At 44.3% G+C, this 25,404-nt stretch overlaps 2 protein-coding genes across 5 annotated transcripts in view; one reads left to right on the forward strand and one right to left on the reverse strand.

Annotated features, from left to right (window-relative positions):
• Gyg1 (glycogenin 1) overlaps positions 1 to 5,624 on the forward strand; it is a 41,726-nt gene extending 36,102 nt beyond the window's left edge. The window contains exons 6-8 of one of the 2 annotated variants that reach the window (XM_045131837.1): positions 1,784 to 2,003; positions 4,471 to 4,521; positions 4,860 to 5,624. In XM_045131837.1, the coding sequence (XP_044987772.1) occupies positions 1,784 to 2,003; positions 4,471 to 4,521; positions 4,860 to 5,033 (445 nt within the window). In that variant the 3' untranslated portion in view covers positions 5,034 to 5,624. The remainder of the gene's footprint in view (positions 1 to 1,783; positions 2,004 to 4,470; positions 4,522 to 4,859) is intronic. The other variant, XM_045131838.1, reaches the window with a different exon arrangement.
• A 3,719-nt stretch (positions 5,625 to 9,343) lies between these two features.
• Hltf (helicase like transcription factor) overlaps positions 9,344 to 25,404 on the reverse strand; it is a 50,197-nt gene continuing 34,136 nt past the window's right edge. For all 3 annotated transcript variants that reach the window (XM_045130928.1, XM_045130927.1, XM_045130926.1), the window contains exons 17-25: positions 24,987 to 25,122; positions 22,765 to 22,944; positions 20,613 to 20,737; positions 19,590 to 19,768; positions 17,785 to 17,910; positions 17,056 to 17,168; positions 16,490 to 16,670; positions 14,895 to 14,975; positions 9,344 to 11,248 (exon numbers count right to left, since the gene is read on the reverse strand). In XM_045130928.1, coding sequence (XP_044986863.1) covers positions 11,096 to 11,248; positions 14,895 to 14,975; positions 16,490 to 16,670; positions 17,056 to 17,168; positions 17,785 to 17,910; positions 19,590 to 19,768; positions 20,613 to 20,737; positions 22,765 to 22,944; positions 24,987 to 25,122 — 1,274 coding nt within the window. In that variant the 3' untranslated portion in view covers positions 9,344 to 11,095. The remainder of the gene's footprint in view (positions 11,249 to 14,894; positions 14,976 to 16,489; positions 16,671 to 17,055; positions 17,169 to 17,784; positions 17,911 to 19,589; positions 19,769 to 20,612; positions 20,738 to 22,764; positions 22,945 to 24,986; positions 25,123 to 25,404) is intronic.

Genomic DNA, 25,404 nt, shown 5'->3' on the forward strand with positions numbered 1-25,404 from the left:
TAGTGCAATGAGTCATTAAGATATACGCCTAGGAGTGGTATAGCTGGGTCATATGGCAAATCTATTTTTAGCTATCTCAAGAGCCTCCACATTGATTTCCACAATGGCTGTACAGATTGCATTCCCACCAACAGTGTAGAAGGATTCCCCTGTTTCCACATCCTCATCAGCATTTATTGTTGTTTTATTTTTTAAAAAAATTATTTGTTTATTTGAGAGAAAGAGGCAGACAAAGAGAGAGAAAGACAATGGGCATACCAGGGTCTCCAACCATTGCAGACAAACTTCAGATGCATGTGCCCCTTGCGCATCTGGCTTACATGGGTCCTAGAGAATCGAACCAGGATCTTTTGGCTTTACAGGCAAACACCTTAACCATTAAGCCATATCTCCAGCCCATCATTTGTTTTCTTGATGGTAGCCATTCTGACAGGAGTGAGATGGAATCTCAAAGTTTTAATTTGCATTTCCCTGATGGCTAGGGATGTAGAACATTTTTCAGATGTTTATATGCCATCTGTATTTCTTCTTTTGAGAATTCTCTATTTAGCTCCATAGCCCATTGGGTTGTTTGATTTCTTATTTGGTTTTTGAGTTCTTTGTATATTCTGGATATTAATCCTCTGTCAGATGTATAGCTGGCAAATATTTTCTCCCATTCTGTAGGTGGCCTCTTTGCTGTATTCACAGTGTCCTTTGCTGTACAAAAGCTTTGTAATTTCATGAGGTTCCAGTGGTTGATTAGTGGTTTTATTTCCTGGGCAACTGGGATTATGTCCCAAAAAGTCATTGCCTATGCCAAGATGTTAAAGGGTTCCCCTACTTTTTCTTCTAGCAGTTTCAGAGTTTTGAGTCTTTGATCCATTTGGACTTAATTCTTGTGCATGGAGAGAGAGAAGGATCTATTTTCATCCTTCTACAGATACATACCCAGTTGTCCCAGCACCATTTTTTGAAGAGGCTATCTTCTCTATAATGAGTATTTTGGCATTTTTGTTGAAGATCAGGTGGTTGTAGCTGCCCGGACTTCCATCTGGGTCCTCTGTTCTGTTCCACTGGTCTACATGTCTGCTTTGTGCCAGTACCACACTGCTTTTGTTAGTGTGTCTCTGTCGTACAGGTTAAAATCAGGCAGGGGGTTCCACCGGCCGTATTTTATGGTCCTTCCGCTTCCTTACCTCCCTGGGCTGCTCTGGCGAGGCTCCTGTGCCACCACCTGACCCAGAAGTCTCCTTACGATGTCCCTGGTTGCCCGTGTGCAAGTGTCTTCCGGTACATGCCTAAGAGCCAAGCTTCTGGCTGGTGCACAAAGGCGATTTCAGCTTCATTAAGTGGTAACACTTCAGCCAGGTGATTCAACCTCTCCTGTCCACAGCGAATCTCGGCTGCCTTTGTTGTACTGAACCATGAGTGCCTTTGCTTTCTTTGTTTGTTTTTGCTTTGGTTTTTCGACATAGGGTCTCGCTGTAGCCCAGGCTGACCTGGAATTCACTATGTACGCAGTCTCAAGCTGGCCTTGAATTTACAGTGATCCTCTGACCCTCTCCACCTCTGAAGGCTAGGATTAAAGGTGTGTGCCACCATGCCTGGTTTGCCTTTACATTTTTTTTTAGCGTACTCACACACAGTGGTATAATTTTCAAAGTCTTGTTACTAAATTTTCTTTCAGAATTTTACTGCAGGGCGGGAAGTGCGCGATGAAGGGGCCACTGGAGTGCTGAGCGCTGCGTGATCGCCCTCAGGACCACTGACCCTTTTCCACCTGTGTTCGTTCACTTGGCAGGTTTGGTGCAAATGCCAAAGTTGTGCATTTCCTGGGACAAATCAAGCCATGGAATTACACTTACGATCCCCACACAAAAAGTGTCAAAAGTGAATCCCACGATCCCTCCATGATGCATCCAGAGTTCCTGAACCTGTGGTGGGACACCTTCAGCACCCAGATTTTACCACTGTTTCAACATCATGGTCTCGTCAAAGATACCCACTCATATATAAATGTGGTAGGTCCTGAGCTTTTTCCTTTAATGCAACGCAGTGCTGCACTTTAGTAAACAGTGGCAACAACGTTTATGGTACTTCTAAAAAAAGGTAGAATTTTGTGGGGAAAAAGTAATGGCCATCTAATAGCTGAGAATTATTACCACCACAGAATAACAAATATTGTGTAGCAAATCTCATTAGATGATAACAAGGGTTTTATGAGTTTTGCTTTTTTAAAATTTTTATTTATTTATTTGAGAGAGAGAGGAGGAGAAAGAAAGAGGCAGATAGAGAATGGCACCCAGGGCCTCCAGCCACTACACACAAACTCCAGATGCGTGCACCCCTTGTGCATCTGGCTTTCATGGGTCTGGGGGAGTTGAACCTGGGTCCTTCAGCTTTGCAAACAAGCACCTTAGTGGCTAAGCCATTTCTCCAGCCCGTGAGTTTTTCTTTATATCCATACATTGTAACTGTAAAATTCTTAGCCCACTGGCCGTATAAGGTTGCCAATTCCTAGTGGAGTAAGTTCATAAAAGCTAAGAATGGGGGGGCAATGCTTCTGGGCACGTACAGGGCCCCGTGTTCAGAAACTTCAAATGTCTAAATATATCTGTTTTTAAGTTTGCCATGAAAAATGCATTTTTAGTGAAAAAAAATCACAATAATACAAACATGCAAGAAATACGTTAGGACTTTTTTTCTATTTTCGCACTCCTATGCTCACATAAGAACTTGAAATCCCTTTGTAGGGGCAGTTGATATGTTAACTTGTAAAGTACCATCATCTTTTCTCTGAGATTAAAACCTCTCTTCTGAGAATAAATTGGAAAAGATTATGGAAGTTGTCAATAAAATTTAAAGTTAAAGTTAAAAAAATAATAAATTGGAAGAGGATAAGGAATGTCATATTGAGATATAAAATTTGCATATTAAGATATTTTTCAAAAGCCGGGCGTGGCGGCGCAACGCCTTTAATCTCAGCACCTGGGAGGCAGAGGTAGGAGTAAAACCAAAAAAAAAAGAATTAAGTAGGAAGTTATAAGCAGGGGATCAGTTGATCAGTTAACCTTCGTGAGATCATTTTGGATTTTTTTTGTGGGGGAGGTTCCGAGGTAGGGTCTCACTCAGGCTCAGGATGACCTGGAATTTATAGTCTCAGGGTGGCCTCCAACTCTTAGTGATCCTCCTACCTCTGCCTCCTAAATGCAGGGATTAAAGGCATGCGCTACCATGCCAGATGGATTTTGTTTTGAGATCAGATGTCATCATGTAGCCCAGGCTGACCTCACATTCATAATTCCCCTGCCTCTGCCTCCTCAGTGCTGGGATGACATGCATGTGCCACTGCACCCATCTGGGAGATTCTAAGAGATCCTTCTGTGTGGTCCAGCCACTTACGTGCATTTGTACCAAAATCCAGGAATGAGAAAGTGAGGAATAGCCAACAGGTCTTCCTCGGCGCCCCGCGTGGCGCGCGGGGTGAATCATGGGGCGCAGTGGCTCGCGCGGAGCGCACCTGGGCTGCGCCGGCTGCCAGCTCACCACGTGCAGCTGCTCTGCGCCTCTCACAAATAAGTTATGGAGGCTTGGGAAGCCACGTACTACTTACGCAACAAGGTCCAACAGCAGAACTGGGACTTACGTCCAGTGCATTTGGCTTGACCTCAGGGGACTTTCTCCCAGGGAGGTTTCCTGTCAGTCAAGTGTCCACGTTGCGAAGTAGAGACATACAGAAGAGCTCCTTTCTCTCATTCCTGTTGCAAACAAAGACAAAGGCAGGACCAATCCCACATCGGACTTGTTTATGTTCCCTCAGACGGAACAGCAACGTGTACCTCAACTCCTTAGGACCCCAGTTTATTTACATACACACGGATGCAGGTATAGGCTACCAGTAGACCTTTCATCCAAACTCTTTGAAGTTGCAATGTATTTAAATACATAGTTAATACAGTCAGCTGCAGGCATGTGAAAATCCGCCCATACTCCCTGTTGAAAGCAATGCCTGTGCTCATTCCTGCTGCGTTCTTCCTCTGCTGACGCCCTGCTCGCTCATCTTAGGCTGTGAAGGGCAGTGCTGGCCTTTTGTGGCACACTTGAGGTTGACTGCCTAGCCATGTCATGAGAATCAGATTTGGCACAGGGCGGGTTTCCTGCCTACGCCATTCTTGGTGTGACAGCCGGGCTGAGGATTGTGAAGCAAGGGAATGGGAAGGAGGGAAACTGAAGCGGTGTTCCGAGCAGCAGTTAACCAAAGCTGCCAGAATGGGTGCCACTTAGCAACCCAGCACTTAGGAACAGCTTAGCAGCCTCACACCACCGCGCTCTGTGGCTCTCCAGGTAGGTCCTTTCAGAACCACAGCACCCGAGGAACAACTCTGTTTAAGTTCTCAGCCTTTCCAAGCCCACGCGGATTGAGAATTTGTCAGGAGACTTGTGTTCCCTTGTCCATCCATCTTACACTTTCTAATGAACTGTTTGCAGCTTTCAGACTTGGTCTATACACTGGCTTTCTCTTGTGGCTTCTGTAGAAAGGTATGCAGAACTTAAACATTAACCCCAATTTGTTCTCCCAATGTTTTCACTGAGTCAAAACAGTCTTCATTTTGTTAGGACAAAAAAAATATATGTATGTATATATATATATATATATATATATATATATATATATATATATATATATATATATATGTATCTATATCTATATATCACATGACCCTTGTATCGATGTCTTTTTTGTTTGTTGTGTGTGACGCCTTTCTGTTTTTGCATGATAATTCATCCTGGCTTTCGCCCATTCAATTTACTACACCCTTGATACTGGCCAGGCTTTCCGCTTAGTGTGTCTGACGGCGGCGGTGCTCTCTCTCTAGGAACAGGTCTCGGGAGCCATGTCACACCTGTTGCTCGGGGAGGTCCCAGCCCCACCGCAGCCTTGTGTGTCCTCAGAAGAACGGAAGGAGCGCTGGGAACAGGGGCAGGCTGACTACATGGGAGCAGATTCCTTCGACAACATAAAAAGGAAACTTGACACGTACCTCCAATAGCAGCACTGTGGATGCAGACACGTGTTTCTGACACTCAGTACACCCAGAGCTGGTTGAAAAATGCCTATATCAAGGTTGTTAGAAGCTTTCACTCATCAGATGAGTTTTGTGTGTTTGTGTGTGTGTGTGTGTTTTTTCCCCAGGACAATAAGAATTGAGCAAAGTCGTGGAGTGGTCATTCTGTTATATGGACAATGTTGTGCTTTAAGTCTGCTGATTGCCAACATATGTGGGAAGGAGGGAACCCAATGTCAATCTCCAAAGACAACTCTATCGACTCAAAGTGTTCCAGAGCCAGGCTGTAAGCCCTTCTCCCTTCAGAATGGGACATGACGTCATCCTTTACTGCCTTGTACCCTTCTCTGAACCTGCATTTTAGAATTGCCCACAGGCTATCAGAGTGGACATGCTGTTACCACCACCGTGGACTGAGTCGACAGCAAACACCTCATGGGGTTTTATTTCTCCAGGGTTCTGTGCTCCAGAAGGCAGCATGCTGAATTGCTTTTGTTCGGTTCTATTTGGAAGATACAGTGTGTTTTCTGATGGCTTACCTGCACCCTGTATTAAAACAATAAAGACAATGCCATACCTTGGGTGTTTTATGAAGTATTCCCCTACCTCAGCCTTGGAGAAAAAAAAAAAAAAACTTTTCATAATTTGTCAAATTTCAAAAAAGTATAAAGCTTAAATAAATCATTTTTTAAAGTATAAAGCCTGGCATAGGCATATGCTTGGAAAATTGTTATCAAAGAGACTTACATCTAATGTTCTCAGGGATTGGGAGAGATCTGGCCAACGGAACAACGTGACATCACATTTCCCGAGACTATCATACACTCCATGTCCCCACTGGGTATCCAGACAGATGCCGAGACCTTAAGATTATCAGTTACACTGTCAAGACTATGAACACAGTCACCTTTCAGTCCCACCAAAATCGGTACTGGGTCCAATACCTCTAGGGTTTTTGTCCAAAATGGTATAAATGTTAAACAGATATTAATTTATTAAATGAACAGTTGAATGGCATATTCATTCAGCCACCTTAAAGGGCAGTGAATCTTGGCTGCAAGCAATGACGAGCTAGGAAAGAGTGGCACCTAAGCTGGTTTTCTAAAATAAGCGGTTGGAGGTGGTTAAGAGGGCCGGGTGCCACCTGAGGCACGAAGACCTGAGTTCTGACCACAGCACCCTTGTGTGGAGCGGGGTGTGGTGGTGCTGGGGAGGCGGGCACAGGAGGGGTTGCTAGGTACTTCACCCAGCTTCATGAGTGAGCTCTCGGCTCCGGAGGACTGTCTCAAAATGCAACATGCATGCCTGCGCACACAGATTTATCAGAAAGAATTTTACGTAAGAAAACAGTAGAATGAGAGGAAAATGATTTAATTCATTTCATTTGCTTTCTTTATCTTACAAGGAAACTTGGATTCAAAAGTATTTAACTGCACAATTAAATCTTTCTAGCAGTTCAGAATACCAACGGTGGGCTGGAGAAATGGCTTAGCAGTTATAACGCTTGCCTGCAAAGCCAAATGACCAAAGTTTGATTCCCCAGGACCCACGTAAGATGCCCAAGGTGGCACATGTGTCTGGAATTCGTTTGCAGTGGCTGGAGACCCTGGCATGCCCATTCACCCTGCCTTTTTCTTTCTCTTTCAAATAGATAAAAATATAATTTTTTTTAAAATGGGTACTATTAGTGAAAAGACAGAAGCTATAATGATAAGGCAGACACTGATGGTGGCGGTGAACACACCCGTATCTTGTCCCCTTGTAAACGAACTATAATCGCTGTGGCCTGCAGACAGCCCTCCATGCTTGCTCAAGGCTCTGTGACTCATTCACACAGGGACTGGTCATCCTAGTTCCCCATTACACCTGTATTTCTGTTAAGTTTTTGACAAACAGGAATTTGTCAGAAACTTGTTTTTATTATGAGCCAAAGCTCAAATCTGTTCTATTTTTTTAAACATTTTTATTTTTTGAGAGGGAGGGAGGGGGAGAGAGAATGGGCGCACCAGGGCCTTCAGCCACTGCAAACGAACTCCAGACACATATGACACCTTGTACATCTGGCTTATGTGGGTCCTTTGGCTTCACAAGCAAGTGTCTTAACTGCTAAGCCATCTTCTCTAGCCCTCATCTTTATTTTTATGAACCTCACCTGAACGCTAATGTAGACAACTTCAGGAAGAACCCTAAATAAAATGAGGGGCTGGAGGGATAGCTTAGCAGTTAAAGCCTTTGCCTGCAAAGCCAAAGGGCCTCAGTGTAATTACCCAGGACCCACGTAAGCCAGATGCACAAGGTGATGCATGTGTCTGGAGTTCGTCTGCAGTGGCTGGAGGCCCTGGCGCACCCATGTTGTCTGTCAAATAAATAATTTTTTTTTTATTAAGAAAAAAACCACACTATGCCCTTGCTGTCCCCAAGCACCAAGCTCGTGCTACTGCTGAGGAATTTTATTGGTTCTCACTGGAACACATGGTATTAGTTTTGATTACTCCCAATCCTAAAGCTGTCATTTTAAAAGCTAAATCTGCAATAATTTAGTACATATATGTGGTGGTTTGATTCAGGTGTCTCCCATAAACTTAGTTGTTCTGAATGCTATGTTCCCAGGTGATGGAGATTTTGGAATTAATGCCTCCTGGAGGTGGTATACTGTTGGGGGAGGGCTTATGGGTGTTATAGACAGTTTCCCCATGCCAGTTTTGGCACATTCTCCTGTTGCTATGGTCCACCTTATGTTGGCCAGGGGGTAATGACCACCCTCTGCTCATGCCATCACTTTCCCCTGCCATCATGGAGCTTCCCCTCGAGCCTGTAAGCCAAAATAAACCTCTTTCCCAGAAGCTGCTCTTAGTTGGGTGATTTCTACCAGCAATGCAAACCTGGCTGCAACAATACATTTATCACAAGCCTTTCCCCCCCCCCTTACAGATGAAGTTAATTGGAGTTTATGTTTTAGAAACTTTAAAAAAAGTTGGTCTAAACTGAGTGTGATGGCACACACCTTTAATTCCAGCACTCGGGAGGCAGAGGTAGGAGGATCGTAGGGAGTTCAAGAGCATCCTGAGAATACAGAGTGAATTCTGGGTCAGCCTGGACTAGCATGAAACACTACCTCAAAGAACCAAAAAAGGGCTGGAAAGATGGCTTAGCGGTTAAGTGCTTGCCTGTGAAGTCTATGGACCCAGGTTCGAGGCTCAATTCCCCAGGACCCATGTTAGCCAGATGCACAAGGGGGCGTACGCGTCTGGAGCTCGTTTGCAGTGGCTGGAAGTCCTGGCGTGCCCATTCTCTTTCTATCTGCCTCTTTCTTTGTCTGTCGCTCTCAAATAAATAAAAATGATTAAAAATTTTTAAAGAAAAGTTGGGCTGGAGAGATGGTTCAGTGGCTAAGGCGCCTGCCTGCATAGCCTAAGGATCCGGGTTCAATTTCCGCAGTTCCCACATAGTATAGCCAGATGCACAATGGGGGAGGAGGGGTCACGTCTCTGGAGTTCATTTGCGGTGGCTAGAGTCACTGGCGCACCCATTCTGTCCATCTGCCTCTTCCTCACATATAAATGAATGCCAGACACTTTTGCCACTTTTGGTGCCTGGCTTTATGTGGGTGGCTGGGGAACTGAACCTGGGCCAGCAGGCTTTGCCAGAGAGCACGTTTAACCACTAAGCCATCTTCCTGGCCCCAGAATAAGGTGTTTCAAGTTGGGTGTGAGGGCACACACATTTAATCCCAGCACTTGGGAGGCAGAGGTAGGAGGATCACTGTGAGTTCAAGGCCACCCTGACACTAATTCCAGGTCAGCCTGAACTAAAAGTGAGACCTTGGGCTGCAGAGATGGCTTAATGGTCAAGGCATTTGCCTGTAAAGCCAAAGGACCCAGGTTCCATTCCCCAGGACCTACATAAGCCAGATACACAAGGTGGTACATGTGTCTGGAGTTCGTCTGCAGCAGCTGGATGCCCTGGTGTGCCCATTCTCTCCTTCTCTCTGTCTATTTCTCTCTCCCAAATAAATAAAAACACTTAAAAAAAATTAAAAGTGAGACCCTACCTCAAAACAAGATAAAAGATATTTTAGACAAACTTTAAATATATACTAATTTCTAAACAAGAATTTCAACCAGTTAAGTGGTATGAAACTTGAAAATGAGTAAATTAATTTGTTACAGTACTTTTATGTACTTCTAGTAAACAATCATGTAACAAGTATCTTTTTAATAGTGAGATCTGATAAAATAGTTCTTTCCATTACAGAGAAAGTAATCATTAGATTATGACATCAAAAAAAGATAATGTATTTTTGAGATTTTTATTTATTTTAAATTTAAAACAAAATTCAGCTTGAACTATAAAACTCAGCCTCTTCCACAACTGGGAATATTCTGCTTTCAGTATATTTCAATAAAACAACAGCATGACATAATGTGAAGTTTTCAGTCCAGGGGCTTGTATATCAGTTTTTTAAATACCATCTAACATGCCTACAAGAACAAAAAGGTGTTTCTGTGCCTGTTATAAATGTGTAAATGTGTTTGAAAACATGGCTCTGTTGCTGTCAGGCAAGAAGCAAGTTGCGCTTTTACAGTGAGTCTGGAGGCTCTCTACCTTCCCAGGAGACAAGAATGTTGAGCATCTTTTGTTTTGCTAAAAAACTGTTTATATGTAATCTCACTGGAGCATGGGTACCCATGGGAGCCTCAAACAGTATTTCATGAGGCTGAGAAACTTGATTTGTGTTATGTGATGGAGGAATCTATAAGGCAAAGAATTTCAATGATTATACCTTCATCCCTGCAGAAGGTTTTGGTCTTGCCGCAAGCTCTTCCCTGCCACACCTGTCACCTGAGAGCTAGGACTGGGGAAGTCAGGAGGTGGGGGTGGGGCTGGGGCTAACTGGGGAGCTACGTGCCATGCCCCTTATATGGCTGACCTGTAGCAAAACACTCTGCTCTAACTCAACTCTGTGAAATGAAGAACTGTTATGATGATCTTTTCTTTGGACTAAAAAGTCACTCAGGAAATAAAAAATTACCTGCTTGGTAGACTGCTAAATTTCTAGCTTGTTTTAAGTATGATTCAGCCATTTAGAATTCTGTGGCCACTCATGCATCTTTTTATTAACAAAGTTTTTAAAAATATTAAGGATGAGTAAGTGAAATTTCAAAATGAAATTCTGGTTCTCAATATACAAAGGAAATTTTTATATTCAGGATTAGATGCCTCTGAGAGTTGAAAGAATTTTTGAGGCCATCCAGCCCCATTTTCATCCAGATGCCACACCTCTCACGGATAGTAAGTAGTAGTCTTCTGAATTATAAAATTTATAGTTAGTTCCAGAAAAGATACATAAAAAGTATCTATTTATAGAAACATCTAAATTCCAGAATTAAGTATTCAAGTCAATGTAGAACTGGCTCCCTCACTCCAGCAGACTGTGTTCCTATCATCACATGTAATGAATGCAGTAGAAGTCAGCTCCAGGGGGAGAAACAATGCTGTGACGCAGGCCCACATTTTTCTCATGCAAACCAACTGCCAGTCACATCTAAATTATATCCCAATGAAGCCGCAAATAACTAAAGTAACTGGCTAACCTGAACTTCGGTCTTTTGTTTAAGGTTTGGTTTAGGAATGCTCATATGATTTTTGAAAGCCCAGTAAAAATCAACCTATTGTCTACGTCATATATGTATTAATAATTTAAAAGGACCACAAATACACACAAATCAGAGGCTTTGGGGAGTAGTGAAATATGTGTAACACAGAAAATAAATCTTTATTGGTCAAAAGTATAAAAGCTCTGACCTTATTGGAAACATGAAAAAGCTGAGCACTTGGAAGATACATGAACACACTCAGCGTATGCCCTGGCATGTATGGGAATGAGCGGCTGTGTGGCATTGCAGGCACAGGCTGGCACGCGGGCCAGCGTGCCGGCAGTCCTTCGCTAACCCGGAACGCGCCCCTGTATGAGGACTCATCTGAGACCGTACCCAAAATCTCTCCTTCTCATCTCCAGAACTCACGCGTGACAAAAGTGCCACCCGCTATAAATCAATTAGTGTTCTGATTTCATTGATTTTTGCTTGCTTCATGTCGTTAGCATTTGCGTTCGCAGTTCCAAAAGCTCCAGCTGCCAGTTCTCTCTTTGTGTTCTGTATTTTCAACATATTTTCTTCAACAGAGTCCTTCACAATGAACTTTTAAAAGAAAAAGAAAAAAGAAAATTGGTTAGGTAACAAAATTGAAAGCTCCACTAATAAAATTCAAGCAACTGTTTTTGAGAAGCACGAAGGAGACAACATGGGTTTGTCCAGGGTTCAAATTCCTAGAGACAAAGCAGGCTGGCGGCTGGCAGGCAGGGCGGGACGCAGCGGGCATTTCTACCGCTCCGCGGGTCTCTGTCGGCACAACAGCAAGGTCTGCAGATGGGAGGTGGGGAGGCTTGCAGACCGGGCAAGGTGTATAATGTGAGCGACAATGGCTAAATCGTACATCTTGTGGTATACATCTGACTTCCTCTTCAGGGCACATGTGTGAGGAAAGCCGACGCTATAATATAAAGTTCCACCCTATTGATCTCTGAAGTTGAGAGGACACATTAGTAAGGACATGAGTGTCCAGAGACAAGGCATGGGACAGCACATCTAAGCCGTGCATCAAGGAAGAAAAAGCGAGTCTTACATTTTGCTCTCCTTAATTCTACTACAATTACCCATGTCACCCAGTCATGGTCTACCAGAATCCCAGGGGATAAACTGGAGAAGGCTGAACAAAAGCTATCAGAAGAGGTGGGTGACGTCCAAATATTTCACACTCAAATAGCAAAGTAATTAAGTCCAGTGCACCCCAGAAGGACTGGCTCAGTTGGAGAAGCCCCCGGTGTGGGCGAGGGACGCAGCAGAACACAGAGCACAGGAGGACTCCCAAGCCTGCACTAGGCTTTGGATGACACTGTGGTAGGAGGAGGGACCCGGCCCTCTCCCCAGGCAGGTCCAAGTGACCATCTCAAAAGACCCTGCTCCAGGAGAACTCTGCTAGATGGGAGAGAGACTGAATCAGAGCTGCCCAGGGAGCTGGACACCTGCAGGTAACTTTCACACAGGCTCCAAGTAGAGGGGATTCCCTGGGAAGGATCCCCCAGACTTCACAACTCCAGAAGGACTGCCTACAGCTGACTATACCTGTGGAGTACCACCCAGACAACCAGCATCTGTCACAGTCTCTCACAGGCAGACTCCGAGACAAGAACGCACGAGTGAGACTAACACCCAGTACCGGAGACCCCGGAACACACAGAGGTGAGACAAGCGTCTGTGAGCCCGGGAGGAATGCCAAGACTCGCCAGCAGCCAGACAAGACAGTATTAACACGAGGCAGTCCAACGCCCCCGACTGTCCCCTTCGTGGTGGTCTTCCTGGAACGCCCTTGACTGACTGGTCTCCTTTGTCGTTCCATCTCTTCCAGCTCCTTCCTTTCTCATTTTCCTCTCCAAAGAACACTGAGCAGCCGCTCAAGGGCTGGAGACTCATCTTACCTGTCTTCAGTCTACTTCAGCCACAACTACTTCACCCTACCCAACTTCTGCTGAAGTTCCTCTCCTACTTTCCACCACTAAAGTTGGTCAGCACTCTTACACAAAAATGGGCGGATTACTGCACCCAGCACTCACACCACAGTTACGGGTGGATTACTGCACACAGAGCTCACACAACGGTAACGGGTGGATTAGAGCACACAGAGCTCACACCACAGTTACGGGTGGATTACTGCACACAGAGCTCACACCACAGTTACAGGTGGATTGCTGCACACAGCGTTCACACCACAGTAATGGGTGGATTACTGCACACAGAGTTCACAACACAGTAACGGGTGGATTACTGCACACAGCACTCACACCACGGTAATGGGTGGATTAGAGCACACAGCACTCACACCAGGCTAACAGGTGGATTAGAGCACACAGCACTCACACCACGCTAACGGGTGAATTAGAGCACACAGCACTCACACCACAGTAACAGGTGGATTACTGAACACAGCACTCACACCACAGTAATGGGTGGATTACTGCACACAGAACTCACACCATAGTTATGGGTGGATTACAGCACACAGCGCTCACACCACAGTAATGGGTGGATTACTGCACACAGCGCTCACACCATAGTTATGGGTGGATTACAGCACACAGCGCTCACACCACACTAACAGGTGGATTACTGCACACAGAGCTCACACCACAGTTACGGGTGGATTACAGCACACAGCGCTCACACCACAGTAACGGGTGGATTACTGCACACAGCACTCACTGCTGCCTAACTTTCTAAAGTGATTGGCATTTAAGCTGTGGTGTTTTTATTTGATTATAACTACATTTTCACAGGAGGTCTAACTCTGGTAAACAGCACTCTCTCAGGGAAGTGGAAAGGTGGGCCCTGAACACAGCGCTAGCAGAAGAAAATGACCATTCCAGCTATGACAGCTCGTCCTCGTTGAGCACAAGTGCCTCCACTGAAAGAATAAAGATGACTTTAAACAAATCAGAGTGAGGGCTGGGAAGTGGCTTAGCGGTTAAGGCGTTTGCCTATGAAGCCTAAGGAGCATGGTTCAATTCCCCCAGACCCACGTAAGCCAGATACAAAAGGGGGTGCACACACTGGGAGTTCGTTTGCAGTGGCTAGAGCCCCTGGCATGCCCATTCTCCTTCTATCTGCCTCTTTTTTTTTTTTTTTTTCCAAGGTAGGGTCTCACTCTGGCTCAGGCTGACCTGGAATTCACTCTGTATTCTCAGGGTGGCCTCGAACCCACAGTGATCCTCCTGACTCCCGAGTGCTGGGATTAAAGGCATGCGCCACCACACCCGGCTCTGCCTCTTTTTCATTTATTTGAAAGAGAGAGAGAAAAGAAGAGTCAAAAGACAGTAAGAAATTTAACCAGCTACCTAGCCCCGGATGTGCAAGTCCCAATGCAAAACCAGAAGAAACATGAAAAACAACACATCTCTTACAAAAATTAACAATCACACAGTAATGATCCCCAGTAACAGTGAATTATATGAAAATCCACGTAGAGAAGTTTAAGAATAATTGTAAATGTGTCCACAGAAATCGGAAGAGAAACTCCCGGAGAAGAACTCCAAGGGACCACATGCCGAGACACCGAGTGAAGGAAGACACGGGTTCAAGACGCGACGCCCACGACCTGCATGGGGCTGCGATGGCTCTGCAGCAGCATTTAAGGCCAAGAACACTGACACTCCCAGCATCTCTCTCTGCTCAGGATGGCTCAAGCTATCTGGGGTCTTTTGTGCTTCCGCATGAATTCAAAGGAGAGAGAGAAATACTGGAAACGAAAACTGCAGCAGGTCCAACAAAAAAGCTCCACCGAGAGCCTCCGCAGCCTGACCTCGAGGAGGGCGAGGCGGCAGGGCTGCAAGTTCAGTCCCGGGTAAAGCTGAGTAGAGAATGTGATTAAAAACCAGAAGCGCATCACAAACAGAACTTGGAATAAAGCTTTAGCCAACTTGAAACAGTGAAGACTGCACTAGACGAAGCTGTGCTCGAGGGCTGGAACAGTCAACACTGTCAAGTGGCCACCACACCAAAGGCCATCTACAGACCAGTGCAAGTCAGGTCAGTGTTCCAATGCCATTATCCCCAGAACTGAAAACATCCTGAGTCGTACGGATATACACAGCCATTCACGTACACATGACATGAAAACAGAAGTGAAACTGTCCAGGGTAACAGTGGGACGAGCAGGATGGGCGAGACGCGGGGCAGGCGGTTACGAGGGGCTGTGTTCACACAAATGGGCATCAGGAGCACGGCGACTCACTTTGGTGATGACCACTTCTTGTTTCTGGCCCAGTCGATGGCACCTGTCGAAGCACTGGTCCTCAGCAGCCGGGTTCCAGGCCTAAGAAGAACACGAGGCGCTTCGTTACCGCCCTGCTGGGAGAGCGCCCCGCACTCAGTACTTCTTCCATCTTCTGACTCGATGCAAATGGCGACATGACAAAGGTACTGGGGAAAACCCATTTCCCCAATCACCGTGCCAACAGGCGGGCAGCCTACGTTTTCATTCCCTTCTAAGATGGGCTATGTACTTCCTCTGAACTGTTTGGAACCGTGTTTCAGATTTCAGAGTTTTTCAGGATTTGGAACATTCCCATTGACTTTGTTGGTTCAGCATGCCTAAAACTCCAAAAATCCAACCCGAAACACTGTGAAGGGTGTGTTGGTAATCAGACAGCTCCGGGCTGTAGAGCACTTTGAATGAGGGATGTGGAGCCCTACTGAACAGGCCTGACACATGGGTGAGCCCTCACCTGCTGGTTCACCTGAAAGTGGATCTTCTTTAACAGAGAAAAGGAAATGGACAAATCTTCTCTGATGACTTTTCTAAATTATTTCTCTATTTATTTGAGAGAGACAGAGATAGAGCGGGAGGGAGGAAGAGAGAGAGAGAGAGAGAGAGACAGAGACAGAGAATGGATGCACCAGGGCCTCCAACCACTGCAAACAAAATCCAGATGTATGTGCTATCTTGTGTGTCTAGCTCACATGGGTGCTAGGGAATCAAACAGTGGTCCTTTAGCTTTGCAGGTTAAGTGTCTTATCGGCTAAGCCATCTCTCCAGCCCTCTGGTGACTTTTTTAACAACAACAAAGATCTAATGTTTGCCTCATATGAAAAAAAAATTCTCAGGCTGGAGAGATGGCTTAGTGGTTAAGGCATCTGCCTGCAAAACCAAAGAATCCCGGTTTGATTCTCCAGGACCCACGTAAGCCAGATAAAGAGGGCACATGCACCTGGAATTTGTTTGCAGTGGCTGGAGGCCCTGGCACACCCATTCTCTCTCCCTCAAATAAATAAAATATATTTAAAAAAAAAGAAAAGTAAAAAGTATTCTTCCCTTTTACTGGTCTTTGGTTCTTTCTGTGTGGTGGTGGTTTGATTCAGGTGTCCCCCATAAACTTAGGTGTTCTGAATGCCAGGTTCCCAGCTGATAGAGATTTGGGAATTAACGCCTCCTGGAGGCAGTGTGTTGTTGGGGTGGGCTGATGGATATTAGAGCCAGTTTCCCCTTGCCAGTATTTGGCACACTCTCCTATTCGTGTTGTCCACCTTATGTGGGCCAGGGGGTGATGTCCACCCTCTGCTCATGCCATCATTTTCCCCTGCCATCGTGGAGCTTCCCTCTCATGCCTATAAGCCAAAATAAACCTCTTTTTTTCCCCACAAGCTACTCTTGGTCAGGTGATTTCTACCAGCAATGCGAACCAGACTGCAACACTATGTGTTCCTCCATTCATGAAAAAATTCATGAATTTTATCAACCAATTAATTACAATTACAAAGGCATTTATCAAATATCTTTTGGTTCTGTTTCCTGAAAGAATACAATTCTGCAGTCTGCAAGCTACTTACTGGGTCCATCAGAAACACCCGAGAAGCTGCGCAGAGGTTCAAGCCGACGCCCCCTGCCTTCAAGGAGAGCAGCATGACGCTGGGGGAGCCCTCGCCAGCGCTCTGAAAGCACCGCACAGACTCCGCTCTCTTCTTCTGGGCCATGGAGCCATCCAAACGAGTGAACGCGAATCCAGAGGCTCTGTTGGGGAAGAGCGACAACACTTACTGTGCCAGGAAATAAATTCTCCCATCCACCCGCTAATGCTCACCTAAACCTAAGGCCTTGCACACACTCAGCACACTCCTTGCAAGCTGCCCAACTGGTCCTCATTCATTCTCACTCGTTAAAACGAATGTTACCGAGCACCTATAATGACCAGGACTGTAGTCAACTACTGCCTGCTGTATTCAGAACTTAATCTTAAAAGTTCTCTGCCACCGGGAAGTACCCCATTGTTATTCTGAGTATCACTTTTGACAAATGCAAACGCAGCTGCTAAAACCTGAAAGAAAACCTTTTGCCATCAAACCAACACACACATATAATATCACTTCACCTGAAGTAAAAGCCACACTGAACTTACTTAAGTGGTATTTCTATTAAAGACAGGAATGTTGTAAACTGGGAAACAACTAAACTTTTTATGTTGGGATTCTTTGCTCGTAAGTCAATCAGAGCACACATTAGAGCATTTATCTGAAAAAAACAATTACAATACCAATTAGATTCCATTTTAATTAGTACTATAAAGTACCAAAACTTAAATTGTTATCGGCACATACTAATTGTAAATGTTAAAAAGTTCAATGTGTTATTTCCACATAGGCATAAAATGCAACATGCACTGAGGAAATCCCTGATGTTTAAAACTGAAACTATTGCAACAGGGCTGGAGAGACGGCTTAGCAAGTAAGGTGCTGCCTGCGAAGCTAAAGAGCCGGGTACCATTCCCCAGGACACATGTAAGCCAGATGTACAAGGTGGTACATCCATCTGGAGTTCGTTTGCAAAGGCTGGAGGACCTGGCATGCTTATTCTCTGTCTCTCACTCTCAAACAAATAAAAATTAAGAAGTAAAAGTTTTAAGTATTGCAATAATATTCAACTAAAAGGCAAATCAGTGACTACTTTAAAATAAAGAATGAGAGAACACCATAACAATCTGAACCTCTTTCTTTTTCAACTTAAATTCACCACTAAAAAAAAAAAAACAGAACTCAGCAGCACCAGAATATCCACACAGTAGGATTTGCAATCTTTCCTTATACAATCACAAAACAAAACTACAAGATTTGCAAGCGTGCAATTTTACCTTTGAACTGGATGTCCATTCTGTGTTGGACTTTGTCTCACTGTCACATGACAACTCTTCTAGGGGACACTCTAGTAGATTATCTGCATGTATCTTATTTCTGCATAAAGGGCACTTGGCATGTGGCTACACAAGGAAGAACAGAAGGAGCCACACATCAGAAGAACAGGACTATATCAATTGGTCCAATTTTTTAAAATTTATAGTCAATTCTAAACCTCTCATGGCGAACAGTGTTCAGGCTGTTTGTTGTTCCCTCCGTTTAGTAAGCATGTGCCAGTGTTAAGTGGCGCGTGTAAAGGAAGGAGAACAGTGTGGTGTTCATCAACACTAAGTACTGGAAACAATATTTCATTATTGCCACTACATTTAAAAAAGATAAACTGGGTGTGGTGCCATGCGCCTTTAGTCCCAGCACTCAGGAGGCACAGGTAGAAGGATAGCTACGAGTTCAAGGCCAAACTAAGAATACATAGTGAATTCCAGGTCAGCCTGAGCTAGAGGGAGACCCTACCTTGAAAAACAAAAAGACAATTTTGTGAATGTAACTATAACATAGTAAAACTCAAATGAAAAAGCATCCTTATTATTGGTTACAAAGCAAACTGTTTCTAATAGGTTATAGAGCTGTCTCTATTGGAGCACTGCAAGTTCATTCAAAGCAATGACCGTTTCATCAGTTTTAATAAAATGGTACTTTTATCTTTACTAGCCACCCAATACCACTGGAATAAAAAAAGATTCTGAGGGGCTGGAGAGATGGTTTAGCGGTTAAGGCACTTGCCTGCAAAGCCTAAGAACCCAGGTTCAATTCTCCAGGTCCCATGTAAGCCAGATGCATTCGTTTGCAGTGGCTGGAAGCTCTGGGGCACCCCATCTCCCCCCCACCCCCGCTCTCTGTACTTAATTAATCTTAAAAGGATCTGAGAGTGAACGCATATGAGCAGTGAGCACTAAGGAGCGCTGCTCCAGAGGAGGGAAAGCCAGTGCCTGGGAGGGGTGAGGCGAGCAGGGCAAGGCTGCCACCCCGAGCTCCTTCCTGCTTGCCCAGCTGCACACCATCACGTGGGCTCCCGCACGAACACCGGAGACCAAGGTGAAATACCTGGAGACATCTGCACTAGCTGCATAAATACTCAACTTCAAACACCTCACTGCCAGAGAGCTGGAGACCAAGGTGAAATACCTGGAGACATCTGCACTAGCTGCATAAATACTCAACTTCAAACACCTCACTGCCAGAGAGCTGGGGTCTCCTCATTCTCCAACACGGCAAGTCGGGCAGATGCCAGCCACGCCTCTGGAGTGTGGCTCAGCCAGACACAGGGAACAAAGCACACACCACCAGATTTGGAAGACTTACTTTTTTTTTAGTTTTGGGGTATTTTTTTAAAGCATGTAATATATTGTAACACATGTTAACTTTAGAGATATATTGAATTAAATTAAAATATTAAAATTAACTTCATTTTTTTTACCTTTTAAAAATATGGCTACTAAAAGTTAAATTTTCTTATGTCTACCTTTTTTTATTGGACACAATTTAAAATTCGAATTAAAATTGCTGACTTTAAAATAGCACCTACCATGAAGGAAAAAGAAGAAGAAGAAAAAGAAATACTGTCTATCAAAAGCAATACCCTTTTCTGTTGCAAGTGATCAAATGATGAGACCCAGAACCCTGCCTGCCACAGGGCTGAAGATCTTAACCACACAGGGACAAGGCTGCCCTGCTACGGGGTTCCTTTACCCTGAAGAAAGCGGCGTCACCCCACTGAGGCGGGCTGCGCAGAGCAAGCACAGACCTGCTCACTCTGGATGACGTGGCCAATGCAAGGCTTGCAGAAGACATGCGCGCAGTGCGTGATCACGGGCACCGTGAGGGAGTCCAGGCAGATGGCGCACTCTTCATCCGAGCCTGAGCTCAGGATGAGCTTCATCTTCCGGACTAACTTGTTCTTCAGCTCTTCAGGGGTGTCGCTGCCTGGGGACAGAGAAGAGTGAAACTGTATGACGACGGGAAGTCAATCCATCTGTACAGAAAGGGTCTGCTTGCCAGCACAGGCAGTTTTTCTTTCTTCCTTTCTTTCTTTTCTGACATACACAGGAGGCATGGTTACATCTGGAATTTTAAGAATATTATTTCACAAAATGAAATAATACCAACTTATACAGTAATAATAATGATAACTGCCATGGGCACACCCACCCCCATGAGTTCAGAACTCAGAAATCAAGGGCTGGAGAGAGATGGCTTAGTGGTTGAGGTGCTTGCCTATGAAGCCTAAGGGTCCATGTTCTACTCTCCAGATCCCACCTAAGCCAGACGCACAAGGTGACACAGGTGTGCAAGGTCGCACGCGTACAAGATGGCACACACGTCTGGAGTTCTAAAACAGTGGCTGGAGGCCCTGGCATGCCAATTCTCTCTCTCTTCGATTAAAAAAAAATCAAGAATATCCAATTTGAACTTTTCATCAAAGGGCATCTTACTTCCATGGGGAATCCTGTAAAGACCTCTTAGCTCTATTCCATTCATTAAAACTGAAAATTCTTTACTAAGCTGGGCATGGTGGCGCATACTTTTAATCCCTTTAATCTTTAATCGGGAGGCAGAGGTAGGAGGAGCACCTGAGTTTGAGACCACCCTGAGACTACATAGTAAATTCCAGGTCAACCCGGCCTAGAACAAGATGATACCTCACAACTAATAATAATAATTCTTTACTAAAATCAATGCTCATTTGGCATAACAAAATAACAGACCAAGTTTCTCCCTCTGACTTAAAGGTCTATGCAAATATGACGTGAACTAGCCATCTCCTTACCGGAGGAGCCACTGGAAGACACTCCGTTTGTGAGAAGCTGAGTGTGACAACAGATCTGCCGCAGCCTAAGCAAGAGCCCCAAAACATCCGCGTAGTGCGCAAGGACAGTCCCTTCCGTAAAGTACCTGGAAAGAAGTGCCAAACACATGAACACCTAATCTCCTCTGAGCAGTTTCCCAGCAGTCACTTCAAAACTAGAAAAAGCCAGCACTGAGGAGGCAGGGGTAGGAGGATCACCCTACCTCAGGAAAAAAAAAAAAAACTAAAATAAAAACAGAAAAGCTAGCTCTACCTAGAGTGAGATTGAGAACTGTGTGATGAGAAATGGGAGCCAACCATACAGCAAAAGTCAGACAAGAAAATGCTGGGAGATGGCAGCACACTTCCTATGCCTGCCAGGATACAAGTCCTCACGACAGGTACTACTGTACGCTAAGGGAAGGTCAGCGTCACTCATGCGCAAGACCAGAAACAAAGTAATGCTTGGCGACCTGAGCTTCTCTCGATGAGTTTATGCTGGGGGGCCGGGGGGAGATGTGGAAGGAGGAAACCTGGAGGCACCGCATGTTCACAACACTGGGCACTGTAAGCAGCTGTGCTGCTTCTAGACCTCACAGAAATGCCACCAAGAAAACTTACAATTCGCCTGTAACCCAGAATTGTTTTTTTAAATGGTTATTTCCTGGTAGCCCAGGACATATTTGAAACCTTCATATAAACTCTGCTATTTTTCATGAGCTCAGGTATCTGCTACCCTAAGGGGCTAGGGTTCTGAACAAGCACGACCACGTCCAGCTGCTTGTGTGGGTCCTAGGAATCAAAGTCAAGGTTCCCTCAGCCCTAACAGCTGCGCAGGAAGGCTCTTACCACTCAGTCGTTCTCTAGCCTAAGTGCAGAGCTTTCAGTTAAGGCTTGTGAATTCAAAACCTTATCATAGTCAGGCATGGTAGCGCACTCAGGAGGCAGAGGTAGGAGGATCGCTGTGGATTCGAGGCCACCCTGAGACTACACAGTGAATTCCAGGTCAGCCTGGGCCAGACCGAGACCCTACTTCAAAAAACCAAAAAAAAAAAAAACCTGATCACGCAGAGGTAACTTACACATCAGAAAGGCTGTTTCTTCCTGCCTCGGGCTTCCTCAGCTATGATAGCTGCATTTAAAAGCCCAATGTGCAAAACACTCACCACAGGATACGGGCTTTGTTAAATGCTACAGGTTATTATTACATTGGGGACTAGGCAGCAGCTGTAGCCACGTCAGCCTTGCTGAGTGGAAGTCCATGCTGTGGAACCCAGGCATAACCTGCATCCCATGGCCACTTTGTTCATGGGTCCACTGGCAGTGACAGGGATGGCTGAGGAGAGGCTGACTGCTACACACAGAACGGGTCACTGTATCCACTTGGTTATCAAAGTCACCCTCTGCCAGGCCACCTTCTATATATGTATGTGTAATATATATAAAAGGTTAACTTGTCTGAACTGCCAGAGGATCCTTCCTCAAGGGGACCTGGTCATCCCTTCACTTGAAAGGCCTGAGTCCATACATAGCCTGTCTCAAGTCTGGAAATGCATGAAGACGCTGCGGTCCTGTTGCCATGGTTCACAGCAGTGCTTCATTCACTTATTCTGGATATTTTCTGTATATACAGATCAAGCAAGAATTTAGTAGGCTTTCTATCAACTTCATTGTTTTCAGGCCTGAGGAATTATGTACCTGGTTCAATCACTTCAACTATTTTCTTTAAAAAAATAAAGTATGGGCTGGAGAGATGGCTTAGCGGTTAAGCACTTGCCTGTGAAGCCTAAGGACCCCGGTTCGAGGCTCGGTTCCCCAGGTCCCACATTAGCCAGATGCACAAGGGGGCACACGCGTCTGGAGTTCGTTTGCAGAGGCTGGAGGCCCTGGCGCGCCCATTCTCTCTCTCTCTCCCTCTATCTGTCTTTCTCTCTGTGTCTGTCGCTCTCAAAAAAATAATAATAAAAATAAAAAAAGAGCTATTTAAAATAAATAAATAAATAAAGTATAAGCCACTGAAGAAAATTATCTTTCAATATACTTGAGACTTTATAAGTAAAGTCTAAACATACAGTACAGTTAATGGGAAGTGAGGAATAAAACACGTGTATTAGCATGGCATCTTCCCCCATACCTTCCAATGGCAGCTTTGCCTTCCCTTTTCACAGACTGGTAGAGCTTTCTCTCTTCCTCGGAGAGCGTAACATGCTGAATGAACACTTTACGCTCCGGTAACTCCAACACAGGCTTTCCTCTAACTTTGCTTGTCTTTGTTCTTCTGAGTGTGATAGTTTTAATGAGGCACTGTAGACGCCTAGTGAAAAACAAAACAATTGTGTCCCTTTTTATTTCTACATAAGTAGATTAAAGAGAAACTAAAAATGATTTTGTTTTATAACTTATTAAAGGTTTGAAAATGCTTTAGAGTTTTAGCCAATCTGATAATAACAGAAACATTCTACAAACAGAAAATTATTACAAAATATACACTGAAATTTCTCAACCCAAAACCTATATATCGTATCCTTACTTTTCTTATTCTTCCATTTTTCCTTTCATTAACCCTCTTATTTCAACTGTTTTATCAACTACATCACCCAATACACAATACCTGAATTCTTACTAACATCTATTACATGAAAAGCACTTAATTAAATGCTGCTAAGAGTACAAATGAGTAGAGCCTATTCCTACAACAGGGATAACCCTGTGTTCTTCATTAGTTAAAACTCCTTTCTTCTATAATATGAAACTTAAAGTATTAATACAAAAATAAAGTGAACTTTTATAAGATACCCGAAAAGTAAGAAACATGAAAATTCAAATGGAGAAAACATGCCTTTCCATTTCTTCCTCATTACCAAAAAATGAGGCTTAACAGTTATTAAGAAAAGCCTTTAATAGTGATGTACACAATTTTTAACATAGTCTGAAGAATCAAACGGTCAGTTTTGCCAACTAGCTTAATGACTTAAATTTGAAATCTTTTTCACTATCACTCAATAGGAGGCACATCTTACTTTGTTCAGCAAATACACACAACAGAAATAAATACTTCAAAATATAATACTATGTAATTAATGTACTATTTCACATATACTACTGTATACTACATAGATGCATATGTATGTACATTGTACTCTGGTATTTTCTGATCACCTCTATTGTTATCTTTGTCAATGCTAACTAACACCTTTATAATGATTTCATAATCCACTAATGGGTTCAAATCCTCAGGTTAAAATTCACTGCTCTAGGACTGGAGAGATGGCTTACTGGTTAAGGCAGTTGCCTACAAAGCCAAAGGACCTAGGTTTGATTTCCCAGGATTTCCCATCTAAGCCAGATACACAAGGTGGCACGTGTGTCTGGAATTTATTTGCAGAAGCTAATGTCCCTGGTGCACCCATTCTTTCTTTCTGCCTCTCTCAAATAAATAAATTGAATCAACTAGTTATACAAAAAAAATATGTCTGTAAAACAAATCGCTGGTCCAGTAAACACCATGTGAACCACAGGAGCCAAGCACATGGGAACTCTCATTTACGTCCTTGATCTCAACTTTTGTCTGCGCCCAACAAACTGGCTACAGGAAAGTTCACATCATCAAACATGTTGTTGGGGCTTGGGGAGGGGCTCAGTGGAGGGTGTTCCCCACACGGGTGAGAGCTTGGGCTCAGGTCGCCAGGACCCACTGAGAACCAGATATGGAGGTGAGCTTCTGTAATCCCAGTGTACTTACGGTGAGAAGGGAGGCTAACACACCGGAGTCCCCCAGAAGCTCACAGGCAAGCTAGCCTGGGGAAAATGTATCGGTGAGCAAGAAGTGCTGTCTCAAACAAGACAGAAGGAGAAGCAAAAGCTACAGCTGTCCTCGGGTCTCACATGACCACGGCCTGTGCATGCCTGCACTCACAACCAGACACACACCTGCCTGCAACAGCCAAGCTCTTGTTGGGGACACTGTTCCTCACCCTACATCAGTCGCCACTCTAAGTAGCTATATAAATTATGAGAATGTAATGCAAATGGGGTCATCAAAGAATGTGACTTTCCTGTCACTGCTGTACCAATTAATGGTGGCTTTAAGGGTGTCAGGCACACAGACCACAAAGCTCGGCCTTTCATTTCAGTTTTGCTAAAATAGGGAAAAGGTAAACAGAAATATTTCATTCCCCCAAATAAAATTCAGTAGGCTATAATATAGTCAAAGGCACTGCTTTTTGGAGAGTAAAGAGTTAATGAAAAACAACAATGGAATTAGCAATTGGTTTCATTAACTGCATGCATGCATGCATGCATACACACATACATACATGCACACATACATAACTCAGCTGTCATAAAATTACTTACTTAAGTCCTGCCTCGTCTCCCATTGCGACAGGACGCTGTATGGTCCTGTGCCACCATTCTCTATCCAGAAATGGTTTAAGTTTTAGAAAGGACAGAAGAGACCACAGGTCCTTTAAAGAATTTTGGATAGGAGTACCTGAAAATAATAGGAAAATGTTGTAGCCTTTTTAAATTTATTCATCTGATGGTGCTGAGGAACCACACAATGGGCAAGGCCTCTCCCAGTGAGGCACACAGCCAAGCCCCTGTCAGAGCTCTTTAATTATAGCACCTAGCAAGAGGGACCCACCTGGCACAATGCAACTGAGCTCCCTGTTAAGCTCTGTTTCACTGTAGTTTTTAGCTCTAATACACCATGCAAAGAAAATGACCACAAACCCAGGAAATTCAACTCTTATCAAGTACTTGTTTTATTTTA

Source organism: Jaculus jaculus, chromosome 12 (genome assembly GCF_020740685.1).
Source record: "Jaculus jaculus isolate mJacJac1 chromosome 12, mJacJac1.mat.Y.cur, whole genome shotgun sequence".
NCBI lineage: Eukaryota > Metazoa > Chordata > Mammalia > Rodentia > Dipodidae > Jaculus > Jaculus jaculus.